The following is a 23,926-nucleotide window of genomic DNA, read 5'->3' on the forward strand; positions in this document are numbered from 1 at the left end:
TGTCCTTGGTGGAGACTACAATCATCAGCCTCTCCCTGACCCACGTCTAAAGTCACACACGCAAATACGCACACGCCGCATGCGGCCCCTGCAGCACTCTGCGACCTACATCTGGTGTTGGAAAAGTGCAAGGGGGGTTAAGGTTGGCCCAGCCCAGTGCAGCGTTCATGTGACACGTATGAATAGAAAAGTAGTCCCCGCTTTGCTGTCTGTTGAAATAAACGCACCCCAGCCTCCTAAAGATGATGTATAGAAGTGCGATCGTATATACTCATGCATACTCTTGGACTTAAGAGGATGCATTTTATTGCTTTGCTCGTTCGACTGCGCTGCAAGTTAATCATGCAGACGCTCAAGTCATCCGTGTAAAGACACTGCTTGTTAGTCTGATTATATCTAGCGGGGACATGCAGAATACGCACACAAAATGGGTCATTTTGGAATTGACAGTATTTCTTCTTTTTGTTGTTTGACAAAAATAGACAGTAAGCAAATCATATTTTATTTGTATATCCAGGACGGTAGAGTCAAGTGGATGAAGAATTACACGTCCATAAATTCCTTTTCTGATCACTAGATGGAGCCAATTTTAATTTTGGCTGTTTTGCTGGTTCATGGCGGCCTTAAGTTGAGTATTTTGACTGCAAAAATGCAGCACCTTGAGAAAGTATTAACCCACTTGAACTTCTTGAGTGCAAGCCCCACACTCACACTCTCTCTCTCTGCTTAAACGTATTCTACTAGTAAACATAACGTGAGTTTTCTGGAGGATACCTAACTACTTTTTTTTTTTTTTTTTTTTTAATATGTTTAATTTCCCCAGCACAGGTGATGTCATCTTTAGTCGACAGCTAGTGGATTTTTTTTAATTTTTTTTTAATGTATTGTACGTGAAAAATAATGACATTATCAAATTAATTCTGGAAAAATGTTAACTTTTTACTGGTCAAAATGCCTCAATAAGTCAAGAATCCATTTAAAAAGTGCAATTTACCCAATGGAAATGGCAATGAAAGTAATCTAATATTTTCTTTTTCTTAGTTTGCAAGTACATTCAATCGATGAGAAGGCTTCACCAGCTCCAGGGCCATTGCTGCTATCACAGAGTCCTATACCTGTACATTAGGTCCATATGTTTGTTAATTAGCAGTCAGTCCAACATCATTAAAATACAGATTGCATAACTCCCACCAGCTGGACACACGCGAACGTGTCCCTGCATGTTGATGATGCTGTGAAGTGGGCTAGAAAGATGCACGTCTCACACCCAGAACATTCTGTACATGCAGTACATTAAATTAGATGTGGTCTATGCCAAATTGAGCAGAACCACTGAGTGCCACAGATTCAAAATAAATACTTAAATGTAACAGTTTATTGTTTGCACTGAAAAAATAAAACACTGGATGAATGTAAAAAATAAATTAAAATCTATCAAGTACTGTAATCCGTCACAGCCAATAGTTATGCTTTGATAAGGTGTAACCTAAAAGTTTTACCTTCAAGTAAATTGTTCATCAAGGTGAAACAAACCCTAAATAGGATCAATTACATAAGCAAAATGTATTTTTCCAGTTAAACCTCAAAAAGCCTTTCCTTTATGTATACCATGTTTGTATGTTGGAACAAAGTAATTTTTCTAAAATCTGTCACAAAGATTTAAAATTCCCATTAATGCTAAATTTAAAAAAATATGCTTTATACATTCGGAATAATAGTAAAGTGTGCTTCATTTATATAGCACAATTCATACACAAGGTAACTCAATGTGCTTTTCACATAAAACATTTACAAGCATTTAAAAATGACATCTGGGATAGGTTATATGGAAATAAAAGATAGTGAAAGAAAAATTCTGCATTTGCGTAAAGTGGGAAATTGGACATATCCCACTTGGAATCTCCCTTCAGTTCCAAACTAAAAGCGTTCAAAGCAAACGTACACAACAAAGAGATGATTCCGATAAATGGTTTGTTGTTCTGGTTAAAATAGTCACATTTAATTACATAATGTTTTTCAAATAACTAAATCCATGTTATAATAAATATGTTAATTGTGTAAATTATGTTTTACCATCCAGTCTTTGTCTCTACAGGGTTCTGCAATGTTGAGTGACGTCAGATTTAAAACGGTCGGTAGTCGGGGGTCCTCCGACTACCCCCCCCCCCAAACCTCGCAACTCGGATTTCCGAATTCAAAGGGCCGTTCCTGGTATGAAGTCAGAGAAGTCCGACTTCCACCTATGCGATATTAATCCCAATGCCGTGTTTAGACTAGTGGGGGCGTATACAACATAGTGTAAAGAAAATTCTTGGGATGAAGTAAAATATGTAGTCAACAATGATCTTATTGGGAGTTTTATATATATATTTTTAAAGCTTGTAATGCAAAATGAAGATGTTCTTTTAATGTCAAAGAAGTGCCAAGCAAACGTGTATGAAGTACAGCAGGTAACAATGACAAAGTTACATTACACACACACACACACACTGAATATTGACATTGATGGAAACACTATGTAGCATGTACATATACTGACAACAGACTTGAGTACATTTGCATATATTGTATCTTTCTGCAAAGTATTTTGCAAAGATTTATGGAAAGCCGTATGAGCACTTATTCAAAATCCTTGATATCCAGCTTGAGGTCTGTAATAGTACCTCTTTATTGTCATGACTAAGACAATTCAGTGTAGTAAAAAGATGATCTTACCGGTAACATTTTCGCCACTACTGCATAACATTTCTGTACACTAGTAGGGCAACTTTGGAATACTAGTAGTACAAAATTCTAAATGTTAACTCATAGCATTTTATTCACTAGTAGTCGGCCACGAGAAGGACCATCAGAAGGCCTCACTATTGAGGACAAAGATTTAACTATTTGCTATCAAGGAATATGGAATAAACACTCAAACGACTTCCCATAACAACTAAAATTGTGGTGTTGCTCACAACTGGCGATTGATTCTGAAGTTTTGAGTCGTGCAAGACTCACAGGAGTACTAGCAGCTTGGTGGGGAGAACATTCGTTCGTTCGCCTCCAACCAACTCTTCAATCTTTATAGCCCCAATGGAGGCCATTAGCTTTGTCTCATCATTTACATATTTACACCTAATAAAATGGAAGTAGATAGTGGCTTTGATTTTTTTTTTTTTTTTTTACTCTGCTGCTTGCAACAATCTTTGTGTCTGTGCATTTCTCTACAAACAAGCTGCCACTCAGTGTTCATTCCCTGGGATTGTGAAGCACAAAACCACTCAAGTGGTGCAAAGTCTTCCTATGTTAATCTAAGCATAGTAGATGATCTCTGGTATCTGTCCGTCCTCCACCGACGTACCGTTATTGTTTCCGGGGGATTTGAAAAAGACAAATGTTGTCTTTGTCCCTGTTGCTGACTCCTGTGTTACTTTCTTCAACCCCTTCGTGCCGTAGTGGGAGTCGGGTCCCTAAATAGTAAATGAGCCAACATGATGAGTCCTCACCGGTTGAAATTGGATGTTTGAAAGTCGTCTCACCTTTAAGGTAGCGCATGCAGTATAGATGACGTTGGGAAGGATTTCCACAGGCTCCGTGAACATTACTCTGAAGGTGTTTGACGTGCCGTCACAACTGAATCCCGTGTCGTTCTGCCCCACAGTGAGGTGTTTGTCGCTCTCCATTATCTAGAAAAGCAAAAATAAATGTTTTTCAGCAAATAACGGATGATAAGTTCCTCAAAAAATATCTGTAAATAGCGGATTTTACAAATGCCAAATTCAAAAAAGGGCCCAAAATTCTCAAAAACATTTTTATGCTTAGAGGGGGTGGATTTTGGAGCGTATCGAAAAAAGGAAATTGCAAATTTTGGCTATGGAAACAAGTTTTGCGAACAACCACTAGCAAGACCGGATACACGTCGCACATTTTGACCAGATATTACGTCACACGTTCGTTTGTAGTCCCAAAGCAATGTCGAACGATAAAGTAAGGTATGTTTGGGTGGACGACGAAACTGAAACCTTTTTGGAAGTAATTAAAGAAGTGAATATTAATGTTATTTTAGATGGAAAACAGCAAAGAAATGCTACGGTTTGTCAAGAATTAACAGCAAACTCATACGACGACATCACACAGCGCAGTCGCTTCCTGGTCTTCTTCTTTTAAATTACTGGTCGATCACATCTCTATGGTGTATAGGAGGAGTCCCCTCTCAATATTCATGAAATAAGTCACATGAACAGATGGAAACCGGCATAAGTCACATGTCCATTTTGCGCATTTTCAGTAAATTTGCTTAAAAAATTCGCAAAAATTTAATGGAAATCTGATTGTGAAGTTTTCCAACACTGCTGCCAAAGTGATGCTATGGATCCAATTTGCTGTTTGGTTGCTGATAAGGTTTAAATTTGTGGTCCTTTAAAATATTTAGATTGTCCATTCTACATTCTATTTTCAAACTTAAGTTAAAAAAAACGGACCAGGGCTACGTATGGGAATAAATATGTCATTTAATTATTAGCATTAACTCACTCTGCAAGAAAGCACTTGACATTTGACTAGGGATGTAACGATAAGCGCAATATCGTGATATTGCGATATTAAAACTGCCACAATATCATCGCCGTCATGTTCACAATATGTTTTGGCCCTTCTACGTTTTAAAATCTACGCTAATTGTCAGATGAAGGGGAACGTAATATGCTTGTGACGCGAGTCAATATGTGGAGGAACTCAACGTGTGCGCGCATTAACAACATAACATAATAATAACATAACAATTAAGGATGTAAGGATAAGGGCAATATCGTGATATTAAAACTGCCACAACATCGTCGTCATCATGTTCACAATATTTAAAAGGAACACATCTGTTAAAAAAAGTCAGGTTGATTTCCATTTGTGCAGTTCTAGCACCCTCTAGTGGCTTATTAGTGCAATTAAAATTTCATTAGGGATGTTTTGGCCTTCTATGTTTAAAATCGATGCTAATTGTCAGATTGCATTACCAAGTAAGTGCCTCTATATTGTTATTAGAGATTGTAGGTGGTTTATATGCATTGCTGTTATGTACAAAAGCACAATATTGTGTTTTTTTTAGTATGAGCTCTCTTTTTTTTTTTTAACAATATTGTGACCTTTTATAAATATTGCAAACCCCCCTACAATATCGTGATAATTATCGTATCGTGACCTTCATATCGTGATAATATTGTATCGTGACGTTTGGATATCGTTACATCCCTACATTTGACATTATCGTCAGCAGGGCTTTTTTATGACTGGAATAGTTACGTTTATCAAAAGGTGAAGCGTTCCGTTGCAGGTTATTTAGGGCACTACATGATGCAGACATTTCATACTAAAAATTCTAGCGCCCATAAAGGCGGAAAGCAAGGCTGTAGGAAGTGTCATATTGTCAATGACGACACTCCAGCTGCATTGTGTCGCGCCAATGACATCACACGTTCAAAACACGGCAGCACTAACCTGTATGTTGACCTGATAGTCTGTGTGTCCATGGATGGAACCATACAGACCAAAACCTACTATGGAGATTCGTCTGCTGACGTTGAATCTACATAAAGAGACATTAAGAAATAAAGTTGTCATGAAGCTTGCATGTATTTGGCCAACCATTTTGTCATCTCACCTGATTCTGTCACTGCTGCCGCTGTAGCCCCACCGACTCTCCACATGTTGGAATCTATTAATGCTGCATTCTTCCCCGCGGAGGCAGCAGCGGGGCCTGTCAATGTTGCTGGGCCGTGGTTTTGGGTTTACTGTAAAGTGTATTAAAAACAAAAAAAACAACAACAAAAAACAAGATTGTACATGTGTGCACAAAATGGTGGCCTGTGAATAATATGTACTTAGCTTACCGGTAGGAAGCTTCTCCACGCTCATGAGCGGAAAGCGAATGAGCGGTAGGGCTTTTCCAAGTACCTTCTGTTTGTTCTCCGAGGTTGCTGGAAGCTGTTGTCTGCTACACTCAGCTTCCGCCCAGTGTACCACAGCCCCAAAGAGACGGTTCTCCCTGATGTTTAACGTGTCTCTTTCAAGGACTGCACATAGCGTGTCTACAGGACACAAAACAATCATCTTAAAGTCAGACCAGAACAAGCAAAAGCTATGGAAATATTACCGTACTTATGTAGAAGGCTCGCTTACCAAGGTCAATGTCAGTGAAGCCCTCTGCATTTACTGCCTCTGCAGTGCTTTTGTCTATGGTGTCTAAACAGAGGCTGGCAATCTGAGGGTCATCAAATAACCTTGCCTGTAAACACAAGTGCATCATACAATGATCTTTTTGGATAAATCACAACTGTTTACAATAGGGGGAATCATGACGCCACATTCAAATTGTATTTGGGGCCTAATCCATTAAAAATTAATTCAAGTAGTCAAGGACAATTTTCAAGGATGCACCCATAAATATGCATGCTCAAAATGGAAAATTCTGTTTTGTAATAGCAGATGGAGTAGACTTGTTAAACAATACATGACAGGCCACATATTTTATGTCAGGTTCTTTTTTTTATTGATGAGAAACAGTTGCAATAAAGTCATTGTGACAAAGTTTAGTTTCTCAACTGGGATCGACTCCAACTTCCCATGACCCTGAACAGGATAAATCATATAGAAAATGGATGGATGCGCAATGTAACAACATACAGTGGAACATTTGAAGTCTCTCCACAAAGTCATAAGGTTTGCAATCTGTCTTTTAAGAAAAATGCCTCTATAATAGGACTGCCATACATCGATGTTCAAGATAGTCAACAATTTAACTCATTCCTTCCCCCCCACGAGTTATCTCGGGTATTTAATATATGCGGCTCGACCCATTCCCGAATTAACACGGGTTTTGCATTTTCTTTATTGCACTGGACGTAGGAGAACCTCATGCAAGTCCCCAGCAAGTATTGAGCTGAAAAAATAATTGTAATGAGGCATAGTTGCCAGCAGATGGCGACAATAGGTTTTGATCAGAGGAGGGCCAGCATGTAGGAGGAGTGGAAGACGCCCACAGTAGACTAGGTGGAGCATTAGCTTAGCTTAGCAATTTGTTAAGACGGAGCATTAAGCTTAGCTTAGCAATTTGTTAAGATGTGGGAAGCCACTGGGCCAGGGCTGTCCAAACTTTTTCATTTGAGGGCCACGTACAGAAAATCAGAAGGGCCACATGTTATGAAGAAAAATTGTGTTTAGCCCTAAAAATTGTACAAATAATTTATGTGTGCTTTTGCACATTTAAAAAAATGCTACAGTATATAAACCAATTTATTTGTATTATGGCAGTAGAGCTATTATAGTTTTGGAATTTTTCATTTTAGTTTTTATTTTGTTTTGAGTTTTGTTTTAAATGTAGTTAGTTTTAATTAGTTTTCAGGGTGGTTCTGTTAGTTTTTATTAGTTTTAGTTCTTTAATAAATGTAGTTTTAGTTTAGTTAGTTTCAGTATCAGTTTTATTTTATTTATTTTTTTAACGTGTACAACTTGTGCGTAATATTAAAAAAACACCATGGGCGCGACATCATCTGAAGGTGCTTTTCTATTGGCTGTTGCTAGATGACGTCACTTTTGTGTGACATTCTTTCAAATGTTATTATTCCGGTTTATATCAAAATAAATCCACTAAAAATCACATTTAAAATCATCCCCAAAGCCTCATGCATTAAATTAATTAATTAACGAAGGACATTTTTACTATAATTATTAGGGTTGTGAATTGCCTAGTACCTGACGATTCGATTCGCATCGCGATTCATAGGTCACGATTCGATTCGATAAGATTAATCCCGATATGAATTCACAAGTCGATTGTTGCGATTTTTTTTTTTGATTCAAATTTAGAAAATACTAATCAGTAAACATGTACAGTGTAAGATTTGTATGAAATGTATTATTATCTGAAACTTCAGTTTTATAGAGGTTGTAATCTGTTTCATGTTTGAACAGCATTGAAATAAAATATTAAGGCTAACTGTTCCATTAATAGAACATTCTTTCATGCTTAAGGTGTGAATCCTAAGACGTTTTTGTGAATATTTTTCCATCTAATATGGATGTTTAAAAATCGATTTGGCCTTCTATTGAATCGATTCGAGAATTGCGCAATGTAATAGGGGTGTCTCGATACACCTTTTTCCACTTTCGATCCGATACTTCAGCCTCAAGTACTGTCCGATACCGATATCAGTCCGATACCATATCAGTAGGGGTGTCCCGATGCAACGCTTTCTACTTCCGATTCAATACTGATATTTTAGCTTAGAGTACTGTCCATCCATCCATCCATCCATTTTCTTGACCGCTTATTCCTCACAAGGGTCGCGGGGGGTGCTGGCGCCTATCTCAGCTGGCTCTGGGCAGTAGGCGGGGGACACCCTGGACTGGTTGCCAACCAATCGCAGGGCACACAGAGACGAACAACCATCCACACTCACACGCACACCTAGGGACAATTCGGAGCGCCCAATTAACCTGCCATGCATGTCTTTGGAATGTGGGAGGAGACCGGAGTACCCGGAGAAGACCCACGCGGGCACGGGGAGAACATGCAAACTCCACCCAGGAAGGTCCGAGCCTGGACTCGAACCGGAGACCTCAGAACTGGGAAGCGGACGTGCTAACCACTCGACTACCGTGCCGCCCCTTAGAGTACTGTAAATTAACAATATCAGTCCGATACCATATCAGCAGGAATGATACGTTTGTTTTAGTATGAAATGTTAGAAGAAACTTGATCAAGTGATAATTATTTAAATAAGGAATAATCAGCACCTTAAGTATGAGAAAATATGACCCATTTATTCCTAAATTTGGGTGACCTAACTGCAACTATAAGTATGTCCTGCATTTTAATAAAAATAAATACAAAATAAAGGACCCTGAGAAATAACCCGAATAAAGTAAACAAAAACAAATTATACTCTTTGAAGTGCAAAATAACAATTTACAGCAGTACATACAGAATCTTATATATATATACACACACACACATATATATATACACACACACACATATATATATATATATATATATATATATATATATATATATATATATATATATATATTAGGGGTGGGAATCTCTGACATGAGGCCGATTCGATATGTATCTCGATACACAAGTTGCGATTCGATTGAAAAACGATTATCTTTCAGAACAGAACGGTTCGATACGGTTCGATTAAGTTTGGGAACGATACAATTTTCGATTCGATACGATTAATTTCAATATTCAAAACTTATAGTGACATTTGTTGCTTGTAAACATTAATCTTAAAACACCACAAATTTTTACAGTATCTACAAATGTGTTAAAAAAGAACAACAACAATGTCTTCTATATTGAATCAATTATTTAAATGGACCGCAACAAAGGGCTGGGCGATATGACTGAAAAATGTATCAGTTTAAATATTTATTAGTTGTTATTGACAGTTATAATTGTTTTTTGTTTGTTTTGTTTTTATTCAAAATAAGGATCAGGAAAACAAAAGGCTGATAATTCAATTTGAAATATAAATATTTAACCTTTAGACAGACACCAACACAATTAAACAGAATATGTGCACATTGTGAAGTATTTCAGAAACATGAAATAAACCTACCGTCCAGCCAAAAGAAATATGAAGCCACCTTATGGAACAATAAATCTATCACACATTTTAACAACTTAATATATCCAAAAATATTTCCAAAAGTGCCCTAACCTTTTTATCAACAATTTTTGTTTTTTAACAATTTTTGTTTTTCTTTGCCATCACATTCATTTTTGGTTAATGTATGATATCTTTTTTTTTTTTTTAATCTGAGACACGATGATGACCACGGAATCACTACTGTTTGTTTTGTTTTCTGGGCTGTCGTTCATTTTGAGTTTGATGACGTAATTGCGGGCACGTCTCAGTTCCCTGCTGCTCATGCTAGTTGTGTACATTGATAGGGAGCCACAAACTGAGAAATGAGATACTTGCAGTGTACTTTTAGCATAGCTGGTGTGTTGGCTGTGGGACATACCTGTGTCGTTTGAATCCATGCATTGGATCGTCACTGGAGTTATTCTTTTTGGCTCGCGCGCAGTACCAACGCCGGCCCGGGACATACAAGTGCACCGAGAGGACTCGATAGCCATGGGAAATACCGAGATGTACGGCACCGGCTTCTGCTAACTGTCTCCATTTTAATGTTGTCACTCGTTGTGCGCGACTGCGCGTGAGCGCGCGTGCCATGTCGCGAGCACGGCGTTGACAGTAGGCGGCCCCCCTCCCCCCAAAAAAAGGTGCGTAACGTCTTTGCATTATGTTTACAACATCCGGGGAATGAAGCGTCTCTGAGCGCTACTTTGCTAGCTCTCTGTAAACACGGAAGTAGCTTGAATACTGATGCTACTGAAATGTAAACAAAACAAGTAGAGCACGGTGCAGAACTCTTGCTATTGTTATGAAAACCATAAAGCCTCACTCGCAACCGATTCACAGCCACGCGATATCCGGTCCACAGCTTTACAAGCAATGTATCGAAGGATTCCCGGCGGATTGTGTATCGGTTGACAAGTCTGCTACCGATACGGCCGTTTAGCTCCCCTTGACGACCGAATCGTTTTTTTGTCCCACCCCTAATATATATATATATATATATATATATATATATATATATATATATATATATATATACATACATATATATATATACACACACATATATATATATATACACACATACATATATATATATATATATACACACACACATATATATATATACACACACATATATATATATATATATATGTATGGTCACTATGGTGGGAACAGCAGGCAGGACAAAAAAAAATATATAACCAACACAATATTGGCCACTCTCTCACTGCTCAACGTGTCCCAAGCTCCAATTTAAAATAAATAAAAATGAATATGTAACTCTAATAAAAGTAGAAAAACAGTTGGTTAATTTCACTATTCCTCCAACTTCCCTTTCTGCAGACCAAGCATAATGTGGAGATTCTTTTTTAAGAAGATGAGCATTTCAGCATGCCGCCCCGTCAGCTTGCTTCTATACTATGCTCCTCTATGATAAATGAAGTTGCTCTGAGCTCCAGATGTCCGTGGTGAAGCTAACAGCGATAGCATTTGCCACATAAGCCGCCATACACCTTTGAACGTGTTTTATCTACGAAATAGTGGCGGCTCGAAATAACATAGCGAGGCTTGAGGTTCTCAATTACATTTAAAGCAGACAGTACTAACGATTGACAGGCTGGCCATCAAGCACAATAAATTAAGCGATCTTTTCAGTGATACTTACGTGAAGCCTTTTTGCCGTCCCGTGGGAGTTTTACGGTGTGAAAATGATTCCGAGAGCGTTGACTGTCTGATTAAGCGCCTCAGTTCTCTTCTCAAAATCCTCATCCTCTCGTTTGTGATACTTTTTCAAATGCTTAATGAGGTTGGTTAGATTAAACTTCTCCCTTTCTTTTCCACCACGGGGAACTTCTGCTTTTGACAAATGTTGCTGTCCGTGTGTCTTTTTCTTTTTTCAATGAAAAATACTCCCACACTGTTGACATTCTCTCCTCCTCAGTTAGCTAAAAGCTAATTCACATGCATGTTTGTTTGTTTGATCACGTGAGCGCGACATGCTCGGTGCAGACCCTGCTGGATAGAAAATCAGGAGCGAAAGTTAGAACGGACTGTTTATATATGTGTGCAAATATCGGATATTTTTGGACATGGACAAAAAAAATCCGATACTATTTTTTTGGCTGATATTGGATACAGATCCGATATCAGTATCGGATCGGGACACCCCTACAATGTAATATTGCGATATATTGCCGAATCGATTTTTTTTAACACCCCTAATAAATATAGTTCGTTTTCGTTAGTTTTGTAAACCTAAAATGTAGTTTCAGTTAGTTCTTGTTTTTTTTAAAAAGAATTTTCGGTATTTTATTTCGTTAACAAAATTGTTTTTGCACCTATGTTTATCGACACCCTCCCTTCTTACTTTGACCATTTCCAAACATTTTTGTTTTTGTTAATTTATTTTAATGGAGTCAAATGCCATTTTTAGCATATGCCACTGAAAAATGGACGGCGGGCCGCAAATGGCCCCCGGGCCGTAGTTTGGACACCACTGCACTGGGTGATCGTGCGTCTGTTTGACTTTCCCGCTCACCAGATGACGCTTCCTGGGCAACCTGCATCGAGGTATGACGCCACATTGATCCAAAGAAAGCCACACAAAGAATCGTCATATGGCTTTTTATCTGAAACATCCCCTCGTCAAGTCACCGGCTTCTCTGGACTTCTGCGTTCACTGGATGAATCACCTTGGGCCAACGTATTCACGCCACCGATCAAAGACGGGCAACCGGCGTCGCCAATCGCCATGTCGATAAACACGAACTTGGTACCATGCTAAATTTCAGAACTTCAAGATGACTTTTTCACTGTGCATCTATCAGCCCACGTCATATTATGCCTATACTATCTATTGCCTTGTGTGTTATACTCTATAGTGGTGCACTGGTCGGGCCAGTTCGGTCAGTTCAAAGTTGAATTTTTACTTAAAATGCATCTTTTCACAAAACCCTCGATATCTCCGTAATTTTGGTCAAAACAGGATTTTCGTTGAAACTTGCCTCTCCAACTGCTGATTACTCAGGAATGACAAATGCTAAAGAGAAACTTTTTTTTTTTTCTAATAAAAGATGAGGGTTTAAGCTTTCTTTTGGTGGGTCCCATTTTTATATATCCATAGAACACAATATTCCGTAGGCCATCAAAAATGGGTTAAAATCTTGCAAAAACGGCTGACACGGGTTGGCAGCGCTGCAAATGGCTGGCATTCAGCCAGGTCATCTGTCAAGTCCATTGAGAAAGTGAAAAAACACGAACCTGTGTGAGTAGCATGAACGCGTTGTCTGCTTTCAGGTGCTTGCTGACAAACTCCACACAGTGAGCGGCTAGAGCGGGGACAGCGTATTTCTTGGCAGTGTTCAGAGTGGACATTGCAGTCCCTGGACTGATGTGCACGTCATCCGAATACAGGAACCTGTGCGAAAGGACAGAGAGACCTTTGCAGTGATCTCACACACACAAAAAAACTATTTGTCATAATTGGAACAAAACTGCTGGAATGACGTGCCATCTTAATTTGAATTAGGGCACTAATTATTTTTAGAATCGATTATTCTACTAATAATCCTGTCAGTAAATCAGATAAAAAATAGTATTCAAACTGAGATGGTAGATAAATTTCCATAGTTAGGCAGCAAATAACACCTATCTATATCTGAAGGACACTTGCATGTCTTTGGGGACAAATTAAGGACAGACTGGACTGAAAACAGGTGTTTTGACAGCGCAGACGCAGGATATTGATTGCAGTAACACGAAAGTTGCCTATGACACCACTTACAAAGCTCTCCTTTCATCTCGTCACAGGCCCATTAACACCAGTCACGGTTGGACTCACAGTGAGAACTTAAATCAAAGTCGACTCTGATGACTTTCCCATTAGAAGAACTTGTGAACAACTTGCGACTGCAGTGATCACGAAGTTGTAAACAACGTGACAGAGGTTGAACTGAAAACTGCCAGCAAATGTTTGGTCAGGAATGGATGGCATCTTGTTTACTTATTCATTGTTCAACCAGTTGCTGTTTTCGATTAGTCACTTGAGAATAATACCTCAACTGACTGGACTGGTCGCCAACCAATCACAAGAAAAACACTCATACTCATACCTATAAATTAATACGCTAAACCGCATTTCATTGTCATGGTATAAATAAAGTATAAATACACTAGTCCAGCGGTGTCAAAGTCTGGTCCTCAAGGGTCTGAGTCCTGCATATTTTCGAGGTTTCCCACGTTCAACACGGCTAATTCATATTTAAGCTAATCAGCAAGCGCTACAGGAGCCTGATAATTATCCTGATCATTGAATCAGGTGTGTTGGAGAAACCTAAAAAACATGCTGATCTTGACACGTGCGTCTATAGCATTGCCAGTCATATGTCCATTTGAACACTAGATGGCAGTATTGAGTGCTTCTTTGATGCCTTTGAGCAGTAAAAGTACAAGGAAAAATTATACAGTCTTAAATTACATTTAAGATTTTTTAAGTTATAAATAACTTGTGATATAGATATTTATGATGCACTGAGCATGCTGATGATTTCTCACAATAATTAGAAACAGATAAATATCAATATGCAGCACTTTATTTCTATAAATCTCTGCCAATGTTCACATTTTCAAATGGTCACTTTCACAACATCCCAAGGAAATCACAATGTCCCATCACTGATGAGCTATTTTTCAAACAGGTGTGTTGACAACTTGTGTTCCTTGAGAGTTACCTTTGGCCGTCGGCACCACATTCACGACCCAGGGGTTGGTTCCCCGAGTGTTTTAAAAGTAGATCAGAGTCAAAGGATTTGGGACTTTTTAAAATGATGGTTTAAAAACATTTTCACTCCCATTCCAACTGGAAATAAAAACATTTGACAGAATTGTTGTGTTCAGTGTTACCTCTAAGCATCTGGCTACTTATGCTTTATTGTTATTTACCTCAGCTAGAGTGTGACAAGTTCTTTCTTTATATCTTTGAATTAGTTGAATACAAGAAGGGTGAAGTTGGTTACTCACAATTTTTCTTCCCTCATTTTTGAAATCATAGATACGCCCCGGCTAATAATGGCGACTGATTGAGGGAGGCAGTGTGGAATCAGGGAACGCCCCCCAACACAACCTTGTTAATCACCTGTGCTTCGTCTCCCTACCTGAGCAACGACAGAAAAGCTGCTGGTTCGGTGTCGGGCAGCTCTATCTCAGTCGAGGTGCTCGCCATGCCCCCGTTGAACATGGCATCGAACACGGCACTGCCAGCGGCCAAGACGAACTTATGGGCCGGGATCCTCTGCGGCTGTCTGCCATTTCCCACGACAAACCTGACGTCGCTAAGCAGTTCATTGTTGAAGAGGTAGGCGAAGCGCTCCTTCAGGGAACTCTTGGTCGCCTGCCAGTTGTACACGCCAGGCTCCCGGTGAACGGCGAGCACCGGCGGGGAGGCGGATGGGCCGAGAGCGGCGGTCGGCACATTGGAGAGCGCTCCCGGAGCCCCGCTCTGAGCCGAGCTGGACTCTTGGACGTCATGTTTTGACGCCGAGTCGCCTCCACCGCCACCAGTCGCCATAGTGGTACAGTTGTTCCCAAGTAAGAACCGTGTTTATTTGATTTGGTTACGTGGTAGCCATTGCACTTTGATGTTGTCCAGCCACCTGCTATCTAGCTTACAGAAGGCTAGCTCGCCTCTCTCGTCGCTCTAGGAATGACGCAAGCGCACAAAGACTTATAACTTTATTGATATACACGCACTTGACAAGACACAGTTTGACTTTTATTTCAGTAACAAAGTAGCACAGAAGAGTGCATATACAACAAACATAACGGTCAGTTAAACACTTAAAATACTTAAATATTATTTTTATTAATTACACAAAACCTGTAAATGATCTGTGTGTTTAACTAATGTAACAAACCTTTGTTTTTAATGTAATATTGTGTAATTTAATTTGTGTAGTGGCGCGTTAGATGGCCACATTTGACGGCAATTTCAATATTTATCTATCTATCTATCTATCTCGAAATCAACTACCATTCTGCTGCGTCCATCATCGCTGCTTTCACGTCACCGGCTGGATGATGATGATGATGATGATGATGATGCGGCGATGACGTATAAGCAGAGGGGCATTCACCTGTGCCGTCGACAAAAATAAAAATAAAATTCAATGGGTAGCAAAGTTGGGCAATAAATGAATCACATGTCAATCAGAAATATATTCCAGCCCTTCCAATTTGCATCCATATTTAATGAGGTGGCCTAAAACATGGCAATTATATATCGACAGTAAGTTTCAAAATCTTTCGTCCCCCACTCTACTGTTTTAGGGGGCATCATAATCATGCGCTCGACCCGGGCAGCCACTTTTCTTTGGACGCCACTGACGGAAAAAATGAGCCAACATGGTTGGTCACAGTAACACCACAAGCTTGTGGGAACTTGCCAGTGGTGGGTGCAAAAAAATGTGTCAGTGGATTGACTGAAAGACATACATTTTGACAGAAGTGCAAATAAATATATAAATATGCCCTTATGAATTTGAAAAATGGCCGTATGTTTTTTAAAGGGGTCTGTCAACTATAAATTTGGGACATCCGAGAATTCTAAGGCATTTATTTGACCTTTTCAAGAAATTTTGAAGTCATGATTAAAAGTTGAAACCTTGAGATTCAGCATTAAATTCAGTATTTAAGTGGAACATTCAATATTTGTATTTAACCTTCCAACCACACCCATCCAGCAGCATGCACAATGATCTGAATTCATTGCTAGGCGGTAGTGTCTGCATTGTGTGGCCAATAATAACATAACAAAAGTGTGTGTGCGTGAGAGAGAGTGATATAGAGCCACCCACTGAACATTTGCTCAACCATTACAACGCGAGGAAGCATGTGGAAGCAACTCAACTTTGCCAATATTATAACCAACAATAGATTGTTAAACATGGATGTTTATTATGACTGAATTAGTTTTTTTCATGATCATTATTTTAGGACAAATAAGGCTGTCACACAGTCAACAATGAGTGCTTCCGCAGGGACTGGCGTGTTTGTGCTCTCGTTGATGTCCATTCCCATCTGCTACTTGTTCAACTCCCTTGTCTGCAACAACAGGTGAGTGTGTGAACTTTTAATTCTGGGGTGTTTTGATGAGGCAAGTATCACAGTATTTTTTTTTTTTGTCCGCACTCCTCTTGTATAACCAGCTCCACTTGCTGTTATTATAGCGCTGAAGCCTTCTTCTTTGCTGGATGTGCAACATTCATCTTTCTGGTCATATCTGCCCGTTTTATACTCAAAGGAAAAGCTCCATTAGACTCTCTTTTCTATGGTAAATACATGTAGTTGTAGTTGGGTCATTCCAGAAGTTGGGACATTTTCTGTCCCACACGTGAATTTTCAACCACAAAATACAGAAATGTACACCTGTTGTGTAAATTATAGTTGTCTTGGAGCAAAATGTAAATGTCGCTGTTGTAACAATGATTCCTAATCATTGCTTATAATACCAAATGGCTCTTAAGCCCAACCTAATGTTGAAGTGAGTTTATGACTTTCATTTTAACACTCTTTAAACTGGCTTTATCTTCTCTTATGACAGATATTTTATAAATAGTAGTGCATATATTTGTGGTCTGAAGAGGTGCCTCTGAACGTACAATCTTGCCGAACAGTGCAGGAACAAATCCAAGTTAAATCCTCTTTTCCATGTTTCATAGTCAACCCCCCAATGTTTTCAGCTGTTGTTTCACCTCTGTTGCTCATATTTTCAGAAAAATACATGAAATAATATCAAGCTTTTAGTTTTTTTTCCCCCATTAAATTGTTTTTTTTTTTTTTTTTTTTTTTTTTTTTTTTTTTTTTTTTTTTTTTTTTTTTTTTTTACCAGTTAACATAGCAGCTAACACAGTTAGCATGTACTCAAGACATGAAATATCAAGCTTTTAATTTTTTCATGAAATAGTTTGTTTTTGACCCGTTAGCATAGGAGCTAACACAGTTAGCATGTATTCAAGCAAAAAGTCTACCAGAGGCAATTGATTGGCAACCATGTCACTGTAATTAGTGAATCCATCCATCCATCCATTTTCTTAACCGCTTTTCCTCACTAGGGTCACGGGGTTGCTGGAGCCTATCCCAACTGGCCTCGGGCAGTAGGCGGGGTACACCCTGAACTAATTGCCAGCCAATCCAGGCTAATTAGTGTAATACTGAAATTAAATTGGTATGCAAATAAAATAGAACTTAATATTGAATTGTAAAAGATTTGTTCAGAAATAGTTTTTAATGTTTTTCAGGTGCCTGAGTATGTGCAACAGGGTTGTGTCAAACACAGCAAAATATACGATGAGACAAATAAAATATTGCATCAATAGTCTAGCATTAGGTGTTTAGCTAGATAAATCGAATGATGTTGGTTTGTTACCGGTTTTTCTTGAAAAAATAAGAAAATTAAAATAATTTTTCAAAATTTTGGCACATAAATTGTCCTCCAATTCTGGAATGACCTATCAAATGTTTTGTATGATTGTGGCTGCAGCTAAAATGTATGTTTGTATCTGCTCAGTGTATGCAATCCATGCGTTCTTCAGTGTGGTGAACTTAATCATCGGACTGGAGCAGGACAACATCATTGATGGATTTGTGACTTTTTACCTCAAAGAGGCAAGCTTGGTGTTCGCCTTTCAATGCTGTCGTTTTCTTGTAACCCCTCTCTGCTTTTCCAGGCAGATCCACACATTAATACAGCACATGGACACATGATGTCCTATTGGGACGGCTGTGTGCATTATCTCATGTATCTACTCATGATTGCTGCAATTACTTGGGGGTGAGTGCTACAGTGTCCACATGCATATAAAGAGGAGTGAGCATACCATACAGTATGTAAAATGTGTGGTTTTTAGGGACAACTTCAGAGCTATTGGACTCTACTGGGTAGGGTCTTTTGTTATGCGTTCCATTATCTACCTTCTTGGGAATGCTGTTGGTAAGTACAGTTAAAACTACCATTTTTTTTTTATTTTTTTTTAAACAGCCATATTACCTGTTATACAATTCTAAATTACTCATCCAGACATGCTTCCCTTTATATTGATTCTAATATTGCATCTTTTTAATAGGGATGTAACGATATCCAAACATCATGATACGATATCACGATATGAAGCTCACGATACGATAATTATCACGATATTGTGGGTAGGTTGGCGATACAAAAAAAGGTCACAATATTGTAAAAAAAAAAAAAAAAAAAAAAAGCTCATGCTAAACAAACACACACAATATTGTGCTTTTGTACATAACAATGAAAAATATTATAAAAATATTATATATAAAAAATATTGAGGAACTTACTGGCTAATGCACGCACACATTGAGTTCCTCCACATATTGACTCGGTTCACAAGCTTATTACAATGATCATCTGAGGATTGGCATAGATTTTAAACGTAGAAGGGCCAAAACATCCCTAATGAAAATTAAATTTGCACTAAAAAAAAGTGGCCACCAGAGGGTGCTGCAACTGCACAAATGGAAATCAATCGGACTTTTTGAACAGATGTATTGCTTTTAAATATCGTGAACATAACGACGACGATATTGTGGCAGTTTTAATATCACGACATTGCCCTTATATCCCTACTTTTTAGTGTTGCATATAATTTATTTCCACAATGATTTTTCTATTATTTTATTAGAACATAATAACTTGATTTAACACTTTATTTTTATTATTATTATTAATAATAATAATAATAATAATGAGATATAGTATTTGAGATTTTGTTGTTGTTAGCCTAACAGTACAATTGTCCAAGTCATTTTTAACTTACTATTACAATATAAATAACAAAACAATGGCAATCTGCATGCTAAAAATTATGTAATCTGGCAGTCGTCCAAAATCGAGGCAACTGCAGTGCTGTTTTCTGTTAAATGTATTTGTTTTTTCTTGTTTTCCGAAAATGTTTAAAAAAAAAAAAAAAAAAAAAATGTAGGCGACTATGCTATGAGGCTAGCAATGTTATACTTTGCCCATTTTGGGATTTACCTTCACATTTTTAACTTTTGTTATACGACCTATTCACCTATTTGTGTATTAATAATGATTATTTTTTTGTTTATATGAATTCTTATTCTTAAATCATTTTACGTCTTTTCCAGGAAAATATGGTACTGAAATAGGTCCTTTCTTCTTTCTTCACTTGCTGTACGTCGCAGTGTCTGTTTGGGCTTGTTTTCGCATCTTCAGCCTTCCCTCCACACAAACTGTTGACTTAACGGTAAGTTAGATGCACTGTATGTATTTCATTATCAAACATAAAAAGTACTGAAAAATGCCAGAATAGGAAATGTCACTGTTTTGACAATTCAAAGCTGCATGAGCACCATCATGATCCAATGAAATGCATCTACACATTGTTTCTCCTTCTTATTAAGTTAATGAAGTGTTATAAATGTCTCTTTCTCCATCAGAACATCCAGGAAGCTCCGAGGATGACATTGTTCCACAGGCCTTTGGACTTATGTTTTATCATCTACCTCATCCCAGCTATGACTTTCTGTGTCTTCAGAGGTCTGGTAAGAAACACAAATATAATTGAAGGAGACAAGCACCGAGATATCACTCCATTATTATAATAGTTGGTGTTTTAGGTTGCCCTGGACTGTTCCAACACATTGTGTCAGCACTACGCACAACATTATGAGCCATACGTGAAAGACCCCTCGGCCTACCCTAAAATACACGTACGTGTGCATGGGAGTTGAATGAATACAGGGTGTCCCGAAAGCCACTAAAGCAACAGTTTGAGAAGCTTTGTCCATGGCAAGATTCTCAAAATAGGATCTGGTTTTGACAATCCAAACAGTGGAAGATCTGCTGCTGCCATCACTGACTTCAAGTGTTTCTGAATGAGGGAAAAAATTTGAAAAAGAAGAAGTCTATATTGGCTTTTGAGACACTATTTACTATAAATTATCACTCTAGTGCAGTAAATCCAGCAGTAAATCCTATAGTTGTTGTTTTTCAGCTGTTGGTGAGCATGCTGTACTCGGGACCATACTACGTCATGACTCTCTACAGCTTGTTGGTTCCAGGATGTGAGTGGATGCTGGATCTAACTCTTGTACATTCTGGTGCAATAGCACAAGTAAGTAGCATTTAAAAAGTTTAAAACAAATATGAATACTTCTGAATAGAAAAAAATGTCCGATTTTCTTTTGTATAAAGGAATAAACAGGTATCTTGTAACCTTGATTCATTTCAATTCACTCATTAATGAACCAAACATTGTTATGAAAATGTGCATAAAGAACAAAGCAGACAGCCAGACACTGTATACAATAATGTTGTATATGCAGACGCATGTGATTTAAAAATTGCTGCAACACATTCAATAACAACTATGTTCAATATTTTCCATAACTACACTGTTTCTACTGCTACGTGGGGCAACAGGCAGTGGTAATGGTCAGAATGAACTAAGTACTTTTTCAGGTATCTGTACTTCTACTTAAGCACATAGTGTGAATATATTGCCAAACTTGTTCTGTAGTGGATGCATGGTTAACTTGAAATGTTTTTACATGCAAACCAAACAAAAAAAAAAGTTAGTCCAAACAATAAGAGTGGCAGTGTGACCCAAAGAGAACAAAGCAGCTGTTGTGTTGGAGCTGCAGGCTGACGCGTTACTCACGGGCTGGATGAGGACAGAAGCTGACTTCAGACCAGGGGGAATTCTGGTATTGGTGGTATTCATAAATGTCAGCTGTTGACCAAAGCTAAAAATAGGGTAGCTGATGCCCTGACAACCGTGGTTGCTATGAGACATCTCCAGCCAACCCAATCAAAGGGTGATTTAAAAGAAACACTTTGCAATAAGGCTATACTTCTGAAAGGCTTAATAAATAATTGACTGTATATTGTTATCATTATTTAGTGTGTAAATGCTTCATAAACACGACCCGCTTGCCAAATAGTGAGCACACATACCTTTACTGCTTTGCCCCATTGTTTTCTTTTAAATAATCATAGCTCATTTTTAAACAACGAAATGTCTCCTTTTGCGACTTAGAAATGGTCGAAACATGATGAATTTACATCAACCAATAGTTCACGGAATTTCTACACTAAGTAATAAATAAACAACGCACCTCAAATAGATTACTTTTTTTTTCTCCCTGAGGAAGGTGTTGTCACTAGGTGGATATTATTACTTTTACTATGAAATCTGATACCATTTTGTGTTACAACAGCATACGTAGCACCTGTAAATCTGACGTTCACGGTGGATTTAAGTATTTATTTATTTGTGGAAAAATTAGGTCAAGTAATATTTGTTTATTATTATTATTATTATTATTATTATTATTATCTTGTTTATTAATTAATTTTTTTATTGTCCATGACCTCCTCTTGGGACTTACCCAATTTCTCAATACCACAATTATCACATTGCAGTTGTAGAAACAGTCAATACTGCACAAAAACACAATATAAGAGCAGACAACTTGGCCACCACATCCATTATCTGGAGCAGGTCAGAATCATAAAAAATATAAATTCACTACATTATACTCGCCACTGAAAAAAAATCTGATTATTGAAGGTATTCATGCGTTCAGAACTTCAGATCAGTTGGTTGCTTGTCGAACGCGACTTTCTCTGATCAGCTAATCAGAGGACAGAAAAATGTTGACATCATCTAAACGAATTAATAATATACAGCAGTTTAAAATTTGTCAGACAGCCTTACTGATTCTGAAGACCCTGGAGAGATTTGCTGAACATGGCAAAACAGATTTTTACATCGGACAGAATTTTACTGGAATCAGGATAACAAAGAGAAACTGTATATAATGAAGAGAATACTGTTGGATATAAATTGATACAATTTCATGGCTCAATTATTACAATGAAAAAAAGCCTCATTTACATCAAAGTAAATACAATTTCTTTATTTCCTCCCTCTCTTTTTTTCCACCAGGCCCAGTTCTCTCATATCGGTGCCTCTCTTCACACACGGACACCGTTCTCTTACAGAGTGCCTGTTGACAACCAACCTGTCTTTCTGCTAGTTAATATCCTGTATGCTGTGGTGCCTCAGATTCTTTGCTACCGCTGCACTACCAGGCCTGCCTTCTTCCTCAGGAGCACACCCGACAAGAAAAGTGCATGAGCGTTATCAAGGAACTACAGTCTCTTATATGAAGGCTATAGTCAATACACTGTAGCTGCTTATACTGAATTATCTCATTATTTTCCAAGTACTTGACGGCTGAGTGATGCAAAGTAAAATGCAACATGTAACGTCATACCGGAAGCAATCGGGGTGAGCAAGGGTGCTGCACTGACAGTGGCATAGCAAATTAGATATGTTAGATATTGAATGTTTGTATCACAGTGGTCTGCCAAGTCTGCCAAGTCATCCACGCCAGGCCTTCAGGTCATCCATGCCACGTCAAGCCTTCAAGTCATCCGTCCACGTCAAATGTCAGCATCCGTCCACGCCAAGTCTTCCAAGTCATCCCAAGTCTTTCAAGCCGTCCGCGCCAAGTCATCGCAAGTCTTCCAAGTCATCCGCGCCACGCCTTCCACGTCTCCCAAGCCATCCGCGCCACGCCTTCCACGTCTCCCAAGCCATCCGCGCCACGCCTTCCACGTCTCCCAAGCCATCCGCGCCACGCCTTCCACGTCTCCCAAGCCATCCGCGCCACGCCTTCCACGTCTCTCAAGTCATCCGGTCCACGCTAAGTCTCTGCATCTGTCCACGCTAAGTCAGTCCAGGTTCGTCATGCCAGTTCTTCCCCATTTCATCCTGTCAATAAAGTCATTCTGGTTGCTGTCATTCCTCTTCTCCCTGCCTGGTTATTCCGCCTCTGGGTCCATCCATCAAACCCCCATCGTAATATATATATATATATATATATATATATGTATGTGTATATGTATATATATATATATGTATATGTGTGTATATATATATATATATATATATATATATATATGCTCCTCTGCAGATGTGTACTTTTTCCTATAAGGTTAAATGTTTATTTTTCTTATTATTTATTTATTATTATTTATTATTTATTTATTTATATTTTGTATTTATTTTTTTTTAGTTATTGATCTTATTTTTCCATTTTGTTACTCCTCGTGCTACGTGTTAGCTTTGTTGTTTATACAATTTTGATCGGACCCGTCATTTTGCTCAAGCTCCATCGGGTTGGATGGGGAGCATTGCTGCACAGCCGTTTTCAGATCTCTCCAGAGATGTTCAATCAGATTCAAG

At 38.4% G+C, this 23,926-nt stretch overlaps 2 protein-coding genes across 12 annotated transcripts; one reads left to right on the top strand and one right to left on the bottom strand.

The window, feature by feature from the left end:
- Positions 1-1,012: 1,012 nt before the first annotated feature.
- On the bottom strand, positions 1,013-15,333 carry LOC144017274 (BTB/POZ domain-containing protein 1-like). 2 transcript variants are annotated; one of them, XM_077518648.1, is made up of 8 exons: positions 14,786-15,333; positions 12,894-13,050; positions 6,154-6,259; positions 5,865-6,062; positions 5,636-5,765; positions 5,473-5,560; positions 3,522-3,668; positions 1,068-3,452 (listed from the first exon to the last, which is right to left on the bottom strand). In XM_077518648.1, exons 1-8 carry the CDS (start codon positions 15,196-15,198, stop codon positions 3,294-3,296), a joined length of 1,398 nt encoding a protein of 465 aa, XP_077374774.1. In that variant the 5' UTR covers positions 15,199-15,333; the 3' UTR covers positions 1,068-3,293. The 2 variants fall into 2 exon arrangements, with proteins under 2 accessions (XP_077374773.1, XP_077374774.1); XM_077518647.1 differs by having other exon boundaries at positions 1,013-3,452; positions 5,636-6,062.
- LOC144017275 (transmembrane 6 superfamily member 1-like) lies at positions 14,693-23,482 on the top strand. 10 transcript variants are annotated; one of them, XR_013283151.1, is made up of 12 exons: positions 14,696-15,218; positions 16,623-16,742; positions 16,835-16,959; positions 18,196-18,293; positions 18,356-18,459; positions 18,536-18,618; positions 19,797-19,915; positions 20,109-20,213; positions 20,289-20,381; positions 20,666-20,785; positions 22,622-22,966; positions 23,039-23,482. XR_013283151.1 is itself a non-coding variant. In XM_077518650.1 (11 exons), the coding sequence occupies exons 2-11, from the start codon at positions 16,651-16,653 to the stop codon at positions 22,811-22,813; spliced, it is 1,131 nt and encodes a 376-aa protein (XP_077374776.1). In that variant the 5' UTR covers positions 14,695-15,454; positions 16,623-16,650; the 3' UTR covers positions 22,814-23,482. The 10 variants fall into 10 exon arrangements, 9 of the variants coding, with proteins under 9 accessions (XP_077374782.1, XP_077374776.1, XP_077374784.1 ...); XM_077518650.1 differs by having other exon boundaries at positions 14,695-15,454; positions 22,622-23,482; XM_077518652.1 differs by having other exon boundaries at positions 14,696-15,454; positions 16,856-16,959; positions 22,622-23,482.
- The last annotated feature ends 444 nt before the right edge of the window (positions 23,483-23,926 follow it).

This window comes from Festucalex cinctus, chromosome 4, assembly GCF_051991245.1.
Source record: "Festucalex cinctus isolate MCC-2025b chromosome 4, RoL_Fcin_1.0, whole genome shotgun sequence".
NCBI classification, from domain to species: Eukaryota; Metazoa; Chordata; class Actinopteri; order Syngnathiformes; family Syngnathidae; genus Festucalex; species Festucalex cinctus.

Coding starts and splice junctions, on each gene's coding strand:
- LOC144017275 (XM_077518650.1), top strand. CDS start 16,651: ATGAGTGCTTCCGCAGGGACTGGCGTGTTTGTGCTCTCGTTGATGTCC. Junction 18,294..18,355: donor TGACTTTTTACCTCAAAGAG/GCAAGCTTGGTG, acceptor CTGCTTTTCCAG/GCAGATCCACACATTAATAC. Junction 20,382..20,665: donor CGGCCTACCCTAAAATACAC/GTACGTGTGCAT, acceptor GTTGTTTTTCAG/CTGTTGGTGAGCATGCTGTA.
- LOC144017274 (XM_077518647.1), bottom strand. CDS start 15,198: ATGGCGACTGGTGGCGGTGGAGGCGACTCGGCGTCAAAACATGACGTC. Junction 6,063..6,153: donor CTTCACTGACATTGACCTTG/GTAAGCGAGCCT, acceptor TGTGTCCTGTAG/ACACGCTATGTGCAGTCCTT. Junction 5,561..5,635: donor GGCAGCAGTGACAGAATCAG/GTGAGATGACAA, acceptor CTCTTTATGTAG/ATTCAACGTCAGCAGACGAA.